General features: G+C 43.7%; 1 protein-coding gene across 2 annotated transcripts in view; it reads right to left on the bottom strand.

Moving 5' to 3' along the window:
- Positions 1–1,597: 1,597 nt before the first annotated feature.
- LOC144474598 (uncharacterized) overlaps positions 1,598–15,137 on the bottom strand; it is a 93,358-nt gene continuing 79,818 nt past the window's right edge. For both annotated transcript variants that reach the window (XM_078189655.1, XM_078189656.1), the window contains 3 exons: positions 6,019–6,109; positions 4,407–4,595; positions 1,598–4,324 (listed from right to left, as the gene is read on the bottom strand). In XM_078189655.1, the coding sequence (XP_078045781.1) occupies positions 6,031–6,109 (79 nt within the window). In that variant the 3' untranslated portion in view covers positions 1,598–4,324; positions 4,407–4,595; positions 6,019–6,030. The remainder of the gene's footprint in view (positions 4,325–4,406; positions 4,596–6,018; positions 6,110–15,137) is intronic.

The following is a 15,137-nucleotide window of genomic DNA, read 5'->3' as shown; positions in this document are numbered from 1 at the left end:
CGAGTGCCTCGATCCACCCGGCCGCGCGTTTCTTTCTTTTTTTTCTTTCTGCCGTCTCGTCTTTACTGCTCTACCATCTGGCCTCTTTACGAACTTATTGCACGATTTTCTTTGCAGGTTTTGCTGCCTTTGTTTTGCGATTTTATGGTTTAGTCGGTGGTCTTATTCTCTTTACTGTTTCGAAATGTGGTTTGATCTAGTTTCCTTACGATCTTAATCGGTGAGTTTCTCTTCGTATCTTCACTTTGCGATGCTATTCTATATTTTGTGCTTTGCTATATTTGTGCTCTCTTTGCGAGCTTAATCGTTGGGTTTCCGATTATGTTTCGTTGGCTTTGGGTTATTGTTTTATTATACGGATTGTTGTAGTTTGTATTTGAGCCTAGTCGGTGGTCTCATTCTTCTGTCTTCTCTTCTTCGATTTACTGTTCCGCGATCTCGTTCGTTCTACTTTCTTTACGACCCTGATCGGTGGGTTTCTTCTTCTACCTTGTCTTCAATTTACAATTCTATCTTCCGAAGTTTTGTGCTGTCTTTATGACTTTGATCGGTGATATTCTGCAATTCACTCTAATCTTGTGTCCTTAGTTCAAGATTAAACGACTCCGCTGTCTCCTTCTGAAACATTAATAGAGCATACAACAACAAATTTTTACAATTTTGCATCGCTGAAAATATCGACTTAACCAGTTCAATAAAGTAGCTCTCTGTATCTAACAAAATAAACTGAATCAGTATCTAACAAAACTATCTAACGAAATAAACTAAACTAAAAATGAAAACTTCTTTATGAAAAATTCTAATTGTTAGAGAATGAATGCATTCCAATTAATTTTGTCATCTCAAGAAAAAGAAAGGTTGAAGGGTGCGCCAGAGGAATGGTCCGCGATCGGCATCGATCTTCGTCCCACGTCCTCGAATACTCCGCGAGGAAGAACTATACCACAATGACAGTGCCTCATGGATGTTCGAAAGCTTTACCCCCGTGTAAACCCATTTCCGAGACGATCGTACGGCAGAAAGGAACTAATCGCGTCTTATCGTGCTCCTCGATAACCAATCGGCCTCGAACGAGCTCTGGCTCCTCGTTCTTAAATAGACAATCAGCTTTCCCCCCCGTCCCGCTCCACCCTGCCCCTTTCTCTTTCTCTGTCTCTTCCTCTCGCTGTATCTCTCTCTCTCTCTCTCTCTCTCTCTCTCTCTCTCTCTGTGTCTCTCTCTTCATCCAAATGTCCCCCTCGCCGTGGCCGGGACATTGTCGCGCAATTACAAATTCCCACAGTGAACGGGACAGGATTCTTCCCCTCCGTCGTTCCTCTCGATCCTCTTCCGATGCTCCACGACCAGTGTCAATCTCTCTTATCCCTAGGTGGCTGGTTCTATTCACTAAGAACACCGCGAGGACGAAAGATGAAGTGCGGCCGATCGAGAAATCAACAGTGCCACTCTACCACCGCGATAGAATGTTTGGACACACTCGGCCCTTTCACGAAGACGTTCAACCCTTTGCGGTCGAGTGGCGACTCTAAGGCGCAGCTAGAAATAATAATGCTTTGTTTCGAAACAATTTTTATTAAACTGTATTTATATAAGAGGGTTGAAATTTTGATATTGTAGATGGAATATAATGTCTTAGTCTAATCTATGGACGACGGTGTATTTTTCATATAATTTATATGAGAGTAAGGTTGCAATTTTAATAATAGCAAGGTTATGATATTCATTTTGCAACATTCTCTTGATTTGATGATTATATAAATATATTAATAAGAAATTGTGAGGTAGTATTCATTGTCGTATTAATTATAAGGTATTATTTTATGATTATAAGGTATTATTTGTTATTATATTTAATTAAAACTTGGTACTACGATATTTATTATTATAAGATAGTAGTCACTCTATATGAAATGTTTCACTGTCCAGATCGAAAAATTCTAATCAAACCGCGACTCTTCCAGTAAAATAAAAATTGTCTGAATTAATTAAAGAGTTACCTAGACACACTATTCCCATTCCTACAAAACGACACGAAACAACCATAGCATCTGCCAGTGTGCGTCCAAAGCGCACAGAGTCCCCGCAGCCTGGTTCTACCAGCACGAAAATACCACCGCGAACCGCGGCAGCACATAATAACGTATTACGCGCACTGTTATCCACCGGTGGCAATTTTTCACCATGCCAGGAAGTCGCCAATTAACCGTGCAGAGAATTTAGCCGCGGAAAACTCGTTGAAAAACCGTATTATATTCCGCGTCCCAGGAAGCAAGCTCAATAAAGATCCGAACCTGGCGGGCCTTTATGAATGATAACTGGCGCGCGATTGTTTAACACTCGGGCAACGGCGAGACGCTCGTAAAAGTTTAAGGGGTTGCTTTTCCCATTTAGAGCCTAATGGTGATCGTTAATACGGTAAACAGGTTTGGATCCAGTTTCTCTGGATCAGTCCATAAAACTCGATATTCGCAGAAACATCTGGCGCGGTCTACTTATCAGTAACGATGGGTTTATCTCGTTAGCAGCGATGGGCCTGGCTCTCTCCGTTTCCAGATGCACTCGTTACTAGACCAATTGTCTCTACGACTCGCGCGCGCGCGCGGGACAAATGAACGGGCGCGCTGCCGTGCAATTTCTTCGGCGTCGAAGCGGAGCGTGTAACCACCGTTCCCCGCGAGCGGGCGAGCGGGCCGCGCCGCGCCGCGCCGCGGAAACGCGCGGCCGGCTGTGTATTTAGCGCGGTGAAACCTCCGACAGCGGACACCGTTAACGTTCATCTTTGCCCGGCGAACGACGGCGGTTCCGTTAGCTTCTTTTGTGACAGGTTCGTTCGGCTCCCCCTCCTTGCCGCGCCGCTAAACCGATGGATTACGAGATTATCCGCGCGAAGTAGCTCGGGCTCTGTTCGACGCGCCTTTTCCTCGCTGGAATAAATTACGGAGCCCGTCGCCGTCGCTGTCGCCGTCGCGGTAATAATTAGACGATCGTTTACGCGATCGATCTTATCGGTGATTTGTTCTATAATTTATGACCTGCGATGGGTGTCGCGGTTCTCGCCGGGCGCACGCTGCCTACTGGATTTTCTCGGCTGTGACAGCAGCGGCTCGGTGACTACAATGGAACATTAAGCTGCGGACTCGGTCGGGCAGACAACGACCGACTTTTTGCTGTCTCGCCTCGGTGTTGTATGGTTCGAGGAGATTGACAGCTGCAACTTGCCCGAGAACATTTTGTTCCTTCTGATGTTACAGTCGGTGAAGAAAGTATCGGTTCGGCCGCGTTTCCGATTTTTAAGGAATCGTCGATGTTCGAAGTGTCATGGTTTCGTAAGTACGTGTCGGCGAACGGGGAACATGGATTTGTTTTTGAGCTTGGTGGTTCTAATTCTGATAGAAGTTGTTTGTTAACTTTGACGTAATCTGGATTCAATTTTAAGCTTCCAGATTTTATTTGCGACACGCGTATGCTCAGTTTGGTGCAACATGGTTTCGCGTTATGTAACAGGTGGAAAACCGAGGTGTGCACTTCCTGAGAAATGTTACGGGGAGAATTTTTTTTGTGGCTGATCATGATGTAGATTTGTAGATTGAAGGTTCCTGAGGAATCAAATCGTTAATTTTTCGTTCGACTTGGTAAGACAATAGACAAAAGACAATACATACCTTATTATAATACTTAGCATGTATTCCATTCATAATACGGTTTGAATAAACCACGAAGGTGTGTAGGTACTTATCGAGTTGGAAGGATTTCGGACGGCCAAGGATGGACACTGGAGATAGAGAAAATATGCTGGGAATACATATTTAGTATAAACTCAAACTACTAGCACATCCTGCACAAAACACGAATTTATCTACAACACCGATACTTTGCGAGCACCGAACTAACCAGTCCACCTCACTGACCAAAGTATCGGTAAACCGGAGTGCAGAAAGTGCTCGAAATTTTGACGACAGGTCGAAAGGAACTCGCAGAGCACACGGGCATGTATCCCGCTACGACGACGACGCGCGCGCGCACCGTATCCGCGCGAAGCGTGTATCATTAACTTCCAGTAAAAACGGAGGAGCGCGCGGATATTCCTCAAGTTAATGAGAGAGCACACGTAAGGTAACGCCGTCAATAAAACGTGCCCCGGTCCGGCGGCCGGGGGCCCCGCTTTAATTAAGCGCATTCGTTTTAAATCGACTTAAAAGCGGCCCGTTCCATTTGATTTTTCTGCGCGCCACGGCTGAATTCCATCGGCGCACGCAATCGTTCCTCCTCCTCCTCGCTCCTCCCTTGATCTTCCTTTACTCGATAAATTCAGCGGCCGCCGTACCTGTAACGAGAAAAAAAGTGAAGAAAAAAAAGATATCAGAAAAGGTTGCACCACGAGCGCGAGCCTGATTTATTCCTGTTACCTCGAAATCAGCTCTCGACGCGCCGCTGTCATATAGGACTTCTTGTCCGATGCTAATTCGGCGCTGATTTATGTCCCCGCTTCGAACCGCTCGGCGTTTCTTTAATTTCGGACCGATCGTTGTTCGGTTACGGTGGTCCTGGAGAAGGTTTGCAGATTTTCCTTGACCTTTTACCAATTTTTTTATGAGCTGGAATTATGTTAGTCGATCAGTGTTAAGCGGTCGAGTGGTGGTAAGGCGAGATACGAGCATCGGAAACGATTTGTTTCGTATGTTTTTAGTGGATATTTTTTGGTGGAATTTGCGGGCTTTAGTACTAGGTTTAATAGTAGGTTTAACACTGGGTTTAACGCTACTTAATTTCCAAAATTTATGCTTCAAAATAAAAAGGGTGCACGTCCTTTCCGTATTCAAAAAATGATATAAAATTCAGCTGATCCCAAAATTCTACTATTTTTCTACTATATATATTTTTTCTACTATATAAAATACCGTATCATTTTGATATAGATATTTTAATATCGATACACCTACACGACAATATTCAAAATTATTTATTCTACAAAATATTTATTCTTTTCTAACGCGCGCCATATGGACAGATATACAAAGAAATATCCGTAAACCCAGTGTCAAGAATATAAAGCGAAATAATTTCTATGGTGCACGTGGACGGGGACGGATCGGGGCTAGATCACCGGCTAGGAATCCAAGAGTCTCTCGGCGGCATGCAAACATCTCGGGCGAACGCTCGTAAATCGCGGGATTAACGCGTGAAAGTAGAACACCGTGAAAAAGTAGAGTGAAGTAGAACGGTTTCGGAAAAAAGGAACTCGCGTCCGCGCCGGGTAAATGTACGCGGGGCGTCAACTTGCGAACCCGGGAACCGGTGCACAGGAGCAGAAGGATGCGTGGAATACCGGCGATAAAAAATTGCCACGGCGTTACTTTCCACGAGGAAACGAGGGGAAAAAAAAATGGAACCGGCTCGCAGCTATCGGTTTTAACTGCGATTTTTCCGAAGCCGCTGCAACGAAACCGGCGACCCTCGCGAAACCGCTCGGAGAACCGAATGCGAAAATAAATTGCAACAATGGCTGGGGTGATTAGATTAAATTGTTCTTGTTGAATGTTCGCTGAAACAATTTTTTGTAATTTTGTAATCTATAGTCGACGCTCCGCGAATGTAAAACTAGCTTTGCATTTATTAAACTTTGCGTTTACAAAACTTTAAGTTTACAATGCTTCGTAATTGCAAAGCTTTAGTTTCCCAATTATTCAATTGTCAAAGAGATCATTAAACAGTGATCGATAGAGATGTAAAGTATCGAAATAAAAATATATCGTAAGGGCCGATGAACGGCAGATCCGGATAAAATAGGAAACAAGGTGCGAGAGGGCAGGAAGGGAGAGAAAAATGGCAGGAGAGGCTAGGAATAGAGACAGTGGATCAAGAGAAAGCAGGGGGGAGGGACGCGGTGGGGAAAGTGAGAAGATAGAGAAGGGAAGACGGGAGAGGAGAAAGAGAGAAGAAGAGAAATCACGCTCTCTCCCACTTTAACGTGTGGTTCTTATGAATCGAGGGGAGGGCGTAACCCAGATTACTGCTCACCGGACTATAATATTACGCGAACAGATCGGCCTGGGCATATAACGGGTGGCCATCCACGAAACGATCGACCACGCTTCTTGCGCGACCGCATCTGAAACAGAAATAAATTAAAAATTATATTTCGTTGTATAAGCACTTTGCTAGGACGAATAAGAAAGATTGTTAAGAGAAAATCTCTCGAAGGTTTTTTTTAACCCCTTAACATGCCATTTTCTTCATAGTTACTCTGGAATTTATTTAAAATTAAGGGTTAAATTATTCAGAATTAAATTAGGAATTTTTTAATTGACACAATTTCGTAGAAGGAATAGAACATTGTTTATTCCTGAATTTACTTGTATGCTTAAATATTAACCCCTTGCTCTACAATAGCGAGTCAATCAAAATTTTACTTAATTATTTATTACTAGTAATTTCCATCGCGAGTCGAAGTTCGCCATGGGGTTGATCGGAACGCTGTTGCTTTTCATCGTGGACTGGGAACAACGATCGGAAACAATCCTATGGAGAATCTACGTTTTTGTGAAAGGTAACGCAAAAAAGAAGGAAACTAGACTAACGGGGTTGGAGAAGAGTTCTCACGAACCCTCGTTTCAATGATAATGAAAGTTTCTACCCTTGGCAACCCCCAGTGTCCGACGAGACACCGAGATTCTTCGTTAGGTATGCATGTGAACCCTCGGCCGATAAACTTTCGATGAAATTGAAAACCCGGCGTCGCGGCCTTTGGTAATTGCTAAACGTTCGAGCTGTTCATGATTATGGTGCAGGTTGTGTATAGTATAGCTTCAAAATTTTGAAGCTACCACCATCAGAACCTACTAAATATTATAATCTAAAAATTTAATATTATGAATTAAAAAATTGTTAATACTACAAGCAAGATAGCTTCCACGCATCGGTACATTTACTATTAAAAGTCCTAAGAAAAGGTATCCTCCGCTCGGAGAGATAACCCGGCGGAGGGGTAACAGTCCAACCATCGTCTAATGCTCTCGCCCGGACGATTTCTCGCAGCCACCCGGTAGGTATTCCCGAAGGATACCTCGGTACGGAATGAGACGGAGTTAGCCCCCTCTCGTTCCCTCCCTGCCCGGCTCCCGCTTTCCCTCTCTGTCGCACACTGGCTGGCTGCCACTCCGGTGTTCAGGTGGTGTCAGAATTCTGGCGCAATACGAAGGGGTGGGAACCCTTGGCAGTCCGAATTCCCAACCCCGACGCGACCTTGCGCTCTCTCGCGCGCACAAACGTACACACACACACACGCACACACGGCCGCGCGCATACGCGACCGCGGATCCTGCTTCTGTCTCTCTGTACACACACGTCCGTCCGTCTGTCTGTCCTGTCCGTCTGTCCGTCTCTTCCACACACACGCGCGCGCGCGCGCGCGTATGGAACAGGGAGAGTGGTGTGTGTGCGCGCGCGCGCGTGCATCCGTGTTGCGGCACGTATGCACCGCTAAGTATGCACCGCCGCTACGCCGAGCATTCCAGCGTGCACTTATGCGCACGTTCGAGCCGGATACTACATAGTCCCTCTGCGCGCTCCGTCTGTCCGACGACTAGAACCCCGCGGCACGGAAGATACGAGCAAGATTCGCGCGGACCGTCTCCGAGTTTCTCCTCTTTTTTTTCCCCCCGCCGAATTCCGCGTCGGTTTTCGGCGGTTTAGGGGGTTACGAGGCGATAAAGGGATTCTTGCGGACTGGTCGCTCGTTTTTGGGGGATGTCTAGACGCGGAGGAGATATTTAAAGGACTTTTGGTGGCCGCGTTATTGTTGCACTTTATTCGTTTAGTTTAATAATAAAGAAAGCAAGACTTTTGACATACGTGTAATTTAAATCATGTTATAGCATTACGAAAGAAGGGGAAGAGATTTCGACTTTTTTAAAAAATAGCGAAGGCTATAATAACACCACTAAATTCTTCTAAGTCTAGTTATTGCATATCTAACACTATTTCTGTGATAAATGCATTTTAGGACACGTGCTATCTAATATTCCAAACTCTTCCTTAAGATCGCCTTTATTATTTCGGCCATGTCGCGAGATTCGCAAATATGAACCCAATTAACAGGATTTCATTAGAAAATTGTCATTCCACTGCGATTAACTCTTTCACCTGTGAGCCAGTGATTCTTAGAAACTGGATATTTACCTAGCATTTGCCATTTTACTTCTAACATCAATTAAAGTGGAATGACAATTTGCTAGTGAAATTCTATTAATTGAATTACTAATGGATAATGGTGAATTAGAACGGATAATGGTGAATTAGAACGGATAAAGGTGAATTAGAACGGATAAAGGTGAATTAGAACGGATAATGGTGAATTAGAACGGATAAAGGTGATTTCCAAAAGTATAAAGTGTAACTATGCCAAAATCCAGATGATTAAACCCTTCGTCGCCCTACGATAAGGTGTCCTTATCCTCCATTTCAAATAGATTTATCCTAAAACGAAGCGAACGGGTTAAGGCGATTGCCGAAGGCGCGAAGACGAAACGGCGAAATAGTAGGTGAAACGAGACGGGGTCCGGCCGTTCGTCGATTTACAATCGTCCGCACACCTGACCGGCGTAGAACAGCTCCGGCCCGAGAGAGAGAGAGAGAGAGAGAGAGAGAGAGAGAGAGAGAGAGAGAGACATGGAGCATGCACGCGCCGTGTTCCCGTGTTATTCGTCGTGTAAGTGGGAACGTACACACGGGTGCAAGTTAGGTCGCCACGGCTGACCCAGATACAAGGAGCGTCGTCGTACCGAGCGAAACGCGATTGAAAGAGCCGCTCTAGATTTCGCCGCGTTTATCATTCCCCGTGTCATCGACGGACTACGCCGCGTATCGGCCGTAAGGATCGTCACGCGATACCTCGATCGCGAAGCCAGGCCTCGATCGATCGCTCGTTTCAACGCTATATCGCGCGCGCGCGCACGTGTGCCGGAAACAGCTTGGCCCGAAGAATTTTTTCTCTCCCTTTTCAAACGGATCACCGTAACTGCAATTTCTATTCGAAACTTTCGAAACCGGCCCTAGACACTTCGCGATCTAGGTTGCAGCTTCGCAACTCTTTAACGATTCTTTATGCAACGGTTTGGAAGATCTATTCGCGTCTAAGACATTTTTCGGCATTTTTGATAACTCGTTGATAAATCATAGAAAATATATCTGCAAGAAACGAATGCAACATAATTTTCTTGACTGGCTCAGAAATAACATTAAAAAAAGTTATTACTTAGTCGCAAAAGATAATGCGCCGAGCGATCGAAATCAATATTAAGACAAAATTCTCTGCAAAATATTTTCAATATTTCTCCAAATAAGAGAACTTTCTATTCGTTATAAATCGTTAAATAATCGCCGGCGATCTTGCTAAAACGTCTACTTAAATGAGCCTAACTCGCCGGTGAGAATAGAGCGTCGCAACACTGTTGGCTTCACGGTGTTGCAGACGGTCTTTATCCAATTTCGAACCCTAAACCTGCCGAAGCGCGACAGGGAGAAAAACCATTTATTAAGCGCCGAAAATTTTTCTGTAAAACTACTTCTAATTTTATAAAATAAATTACAACCTCTCGTAACTAATTGATGATCTTCAGGAAACGTTAAAGCCGCGTCTCCGCCGTTTTCACCCCTTGCACTATCACCCCTTTCATGCTGCGACGATCAGCCCTCGTACTTAATAATTTTCCTTATATGACCAGACAATTTTTGTTACCTATATTATCATTATTTATCTTCGTTTCTACACTTTTAATTTACTTTTATTTCGACATAAAAGTAAAGTAAAATTAGACATAGAAGTCAAGTAAAATTAGACGCGGAAGTAAATTAATATTTAGAAGAGTAGAGAATAAAATCTTCACCACGAGACTGACTCGTTATTAGAATGCAAGGGGTTAAACGCCCCCATCGGAGAGCTACGAATTCCGCGAGCGTGCCGCCGCAGCTCCGTCGCGCGGTTCCCGGGTCTCCCATAAAAATATCACTGTCCCCGCGAACCGGGACGCAATTCGTCCGCGAACGAGCGACGGACACCGATGCGGTCGATTAAAAAATCGCGACGGGACGGAGGCAGCGCGAAAGTCGGCCGAAAGACAAGATTGATTACCGGCGGGGTTGGCGCGGAGGGTCGGAGGAGGACGAGGAGGCGGAGGAGGAGCAGGAGTAGGAGGACGAGGGGAGCACGGCGCGGAGACAAAACAGATCGAAACACCATCCGAGAGCCCGGGGTGGGTTTCTATTTGAGCACCCTCCGGCTCACGCTCGAGTGCCTTGCTAATTCGATTAAACGTCCGTCTCGGGCTTGCCGTACCCCCGACACGTGACACTCTAATTAGCGTGTGAAAATTTCTGTAGGACGACGGAGAGAGGCCGATGCATCGCACGGGACAATATTTGCCGGTGCATCGAATTCCGTGACTGGTTGCTTCTTTTTTTTTTCTCTTTTTTTTTTAATGCGGCGCCATCGACGACGCGACGACGCGCGCGTCGGTTTCCCCGTTTGCCTCGGTGGAATTCGATTCCTCGAGAACGGAAACACATTTTTGTTTTGATCTCCGATGGGCTGTGCCGACCGGGAATTATTGGGCTCGCTGGAAATAATCGGGCAATTCGATGCGGGAGCGTCATTGGATAGTGGACGGCGTTGCAATTAGTTCTCGAGCGAAATGTTTGGAACGCGCGGAGACGGGAAAGTTATTTTATAAATTATTTAAAGGGCGGCGCAGGCATCGTTGCAAGGTTTTTGACGGGTTAGGCGAATTTGAAATTCGTGGAGGCTTGGAAATGTGATTATCGGTTGCATGTGCAAGTGGCGAGGTTTTTCGATTTTTAACTTGATATTTTAATTATTTAAATAATGAAAATCTGCGATTTAGACGACTAATATATGCACGGAGACGATCAGCAATCGGAAAATAGAGAAATAGGAACGGAATAGAGAATAGAAAGCTGTGAAAAACGTAAAAAATAAGAATGACCTAATAACGAAGATTTATGGTTATTTTTATTATTTTCTCGCTATTATTTCATCTATTATTGCAACTCAATTTAACAGCTAATTAATCATAAAGAAAGTATTGACATAGGCAATTGAAAGGATTATTATTTTACCAACGACGCTTCCATCTTTATTAATTACTTAAACATCACTTATTGCAAAACTTAATTACCACAATAAAACAATGACAAGCACCTAGGTAACATTTAAGCATAGAACTTTTCCTCTTAAACACAATACTTTTCTAATCCAATTCAATTCTAGTCCAAAGTCAAATTACCTTCGACGCGGTTTCCGATTTCACTTGACACCGTTGACATAAAATTGAGTAATTATAGGTAGCGGGTGATTTTTCTATCTGGCCAGCAAGTGTCGAAATTCTCCGCACGGTTTTTCGGCTTTGATTTCGCGAAAATTGATTTACGAGGATTTACCGTGGCGCGATGCATCGCCCGCGTCACACGCAGTGCACCAAGGCCGGTGCATGACGCACTGGCGCATTATGTCCACTTTACCAGTTAACCCTGCATAACCCGGTGTAACTTTCAGGTAACGTTTCACGCGGAATAGAGACATCGCACACGAACTATTAAAGCCCCCCGGGGATGGACTCGTTTCCATGGTCGTCGTCGCATCTAATCTCGGGCGCCGGCTGGAAAAACATCCTTCAAACGCTTTGCTGAACGCCCGCGATTTCTTTCGACTTAAACGCAGAGTTCAGAAATTTATAAAACACAGAGTTCGGTAATTTATTAACACTAGAAAGACGAGAACTTGAAGACGGGAAAATGACTGCTTTTCGGCAATATAGGTATAACACACATATATATATATACCGAAAATAAAGGAGGGGGAGGGGGGGCAACAATAATGATTAATAAACGCATTTATATGTTGTAGAAAAAGTCACAAAAATTATAAGAAGCTGTGTCATTATTTACATAATTATTTTTCTAATTGAAATTGAAAAGCAGTCAAAATGAATTTGCTTAGGCAATCTAGTGTTAAACGCGGTTCGGTAATTTATTAAACGCGGATCGTTCAATCGATACATTTATACAAGAAACGGTTCTGGTCGAGCGTATTCGATTGTTCCACGCGGTCTAGATTACACGGAATCCACCGCGATCGCGTCGTCAAACACTATTATCGCAGATTACACAATGTTAGTCACTTTCCTTCTAGCCTCGTTGAACAGAAACGCTGGAACTTGGACGAAACAATGGGCTGCATGCGTGCACATCGGTTGTGGAACATCCATAAATGCATGGAATCCGCTGGCCATCCGTCAATTTCAATTCTAACTTCATTTACAGTCCGCGGATAATTATGCAAACGTAGATTTTCATTGTCTTGCGAACAGAACGGTGGGTATACGCGGCGAGAATTTCGCGCGTTACGCTGTGCTATTTACGGCGTAAGGAGTGTATAAAACGGAATTATCTCTATGATATCTCAATAAAGAGACCCCGCCTTGGTGCATCGATGAGTTAATAAAAAGCGAGACCTTGGGGGATAATTAAAAAATTCATTTACAAGCGAGCGATGCGCTAGCATTGTAGTAGACTCGAGAGATGCGTTTCTGAATATTTTATTAATTCTATTTATTATCATTAATTAATTCTATTTATTATTAAAGCTTGTATCAAAGTCTATTCGATTTTATTCAATTTTTATTTTTACTAATGCCACGGAAATGTAATAGTTAACATTTAATAAGTGCTAGTAAACTTCAATTTATTCGAATATATTGCTACAAAAATGAATTTAAAATCCTGCTTAAAATTTAATTTTTATATTCGAAGCGAATATTTATTTATCCCATTACCATTTGGCAAATAGATACGTCTTCTAAGCAATAAGGAAATTTTGCTATTATAAAGTGTTAACAAGTAGAAGGATATTAACGAAAACTGTCGACTGCAATTTCGTCGTTATCAGCAGAGAAATAAACGAAAGTTTCTCTGTTTCACGGTCGGGAAACGTGCGAGCCGATAGGACGTCGGCGTCTTTATCTCGTGAACGCGCACTTACGTGTAACACTAAGTGCACAGAATCAGGAGATTATTAAGCCAGAAAACGAGCGAAAGGAGTAACCGGTGCGCTGGTGTGCGCGCGCGCTCGCAAATTATCGAACAAGAAGAATGCAATTTCCGTCGGCGATTAACAACTGGAGATGATCGTCTTCTCGCTCGATCGGCTTCGTCGCCCCGGGGCGCATCGTTTCCGGCGTTTTCCGGCCACGCTCCAGTCACGTAATATCTTAATAGTCGGCCGTGTATCGCGCATAATTAGCCGGTCGTGTAAACACCGCATGCAAATGGGGATAACGCGGTTAATCATCGACGCGTGTTTCCAAGCGATAGATCACGGTGACGCGGTGTCGGGCCGAGCTGTTGCGCAACAATAACCGTGATCCGGCGAACAGACGTTCCTCTGTTCCTCGGCCGGCTTTTTACGCGGTGGTCCCGCCTGGCCTGGGATGGATCCTCGGGGCCGAAACCGTCGTGGATCCACTCCTCCGCGGCCACGATTCTGGATCGCCGGTGACTCATCGATCGGATCTACGCGCGGACGCGGACTTTTCCGCGGTGTCTTATGGAAACGAGGAACGCTGCTGTATCTAAGCGCTATTTCTATCCGCTTATATTTTTACTGCATTGTTTTGTAGCTTTTTTACTTATATTTATTATCTTGATTGTTACAACAAACGGACAGTGATGGACGCGGAGCAACACGTTTTAAAATGGTATGACTCTTTTAGGACTGTACTGAAGATTTTTTTTAAATACGTCGATTAGTTTACTGTACAGTGATTAAAACAATGTTTATAAATTTATTTAATAATGATAGAAAAAAAGAAATTCTTGATCGACACTAAAGGAGTGAAATCTCTTCATCGAATGAAATTAGAGACAAGCTTTGATTCGGTACTCTTTGTTATAGAAATCTGTAAACTAACCAACGATTTTTATTGTAAAATGCAGAAGATATTACGAATTTAAACCACATTGTCTCGTGACTGAGAAAGTAGCGCGCTTCGTTTTAAAAATAAGTAAAACGAGGTAAACGGTGATGAATAAAACAGTAAAACCGGGTCGAAGTGTCCATAAATTATTCTATCGAATGTATAACAATACCTCAAAATTAATTACCATGAAACTTCGTTGAAAACCGCAGCCCAGTATTTTGGTTCATTCCACGTTTAAATAACTATGCCAGAAGCGAGCCGACAGCTTCGAACAACGCATAAATCGCCGCGAAAGACGCGAAAACGAAATGTTATTTGTAAGCCAATGAATTTCGCCCGCGTGTCCGTTCTAACGTTCCATGCCCGTGTCCAAGTAAATTACGGCGAGAGCGAGCAACCGCGAAACAGACAATCCAACGAGTGTAACGCGTCCAACAAATAAGCAAACACCAGGTCCGAGTAAATAATTATTATTGGGTAAAATGGCGCGGCCAGCGGCGGACCACTCCAGCGGCCATTTGTACGTGGCAAACTCATAAACGCGAAGCCATTGTGCTGGCTTCCAACCGGGATGCCTCGAAATTTCCTGGCCGTGCTCTATCGCTTAGAAATGATTTCGGTATCCAGGTTGCCACGCTCAACATTAATACCTCGTTAATCATTTTTTTAGGAACCGAGCGTTCGCTTGTTTGCGGAACGAAATTCGCGCGCGGTTTGCGGTTCTAACCGGATCTGTAAATTTCTATCTATAAATCTAACAGGTAGTTCGATATTTATTTCTAACAGATAGTTCGATATTTATTTCTAACATGTAGTTAATTAATTTACAGCTTCCTGTTTAATTTTCCTGTTCGGTAACAAATATTCTGTTCTCGTAATTGAGTCAAATATATGATAGTAAAAGCTACGGATTTAAAACTGCTGTCAATTGGAAATTATTAAAGACGATAAAATGAGATATGAACTACTCTATTCGACTCTTGTTGCTTGAAACTGTTTCAGAATAATTTCGCGGTTGAATAAAACAACAGATGATTATGTCAGAGGAATCGTTATTTTCATCGGTAAACATCTCGTTTTTGTTCTCCGCGATCGAGTTTGATTCTATCAACTTTTTACGCCACGATTAGCAAATATCCATTACTG

The sequence above is a fragment of the Augochlora pura genome, chromosome 8 (assembly GCF_028453695.1).
Source record: "Augochlora pura isolate Apur16 chromosome 8, APUR_v2.2.1, whole genome shotgun sequence".
NCBI classification, from domain to species: Eukaryota; Metazoa; Arthropoda; class Insecta; order Hymenoptera; family Halictidae; genus Augochlora; species Augochlora pura.
This window is presented reverse-complemented; position numbering and strand designations above follow the sequence as displayed.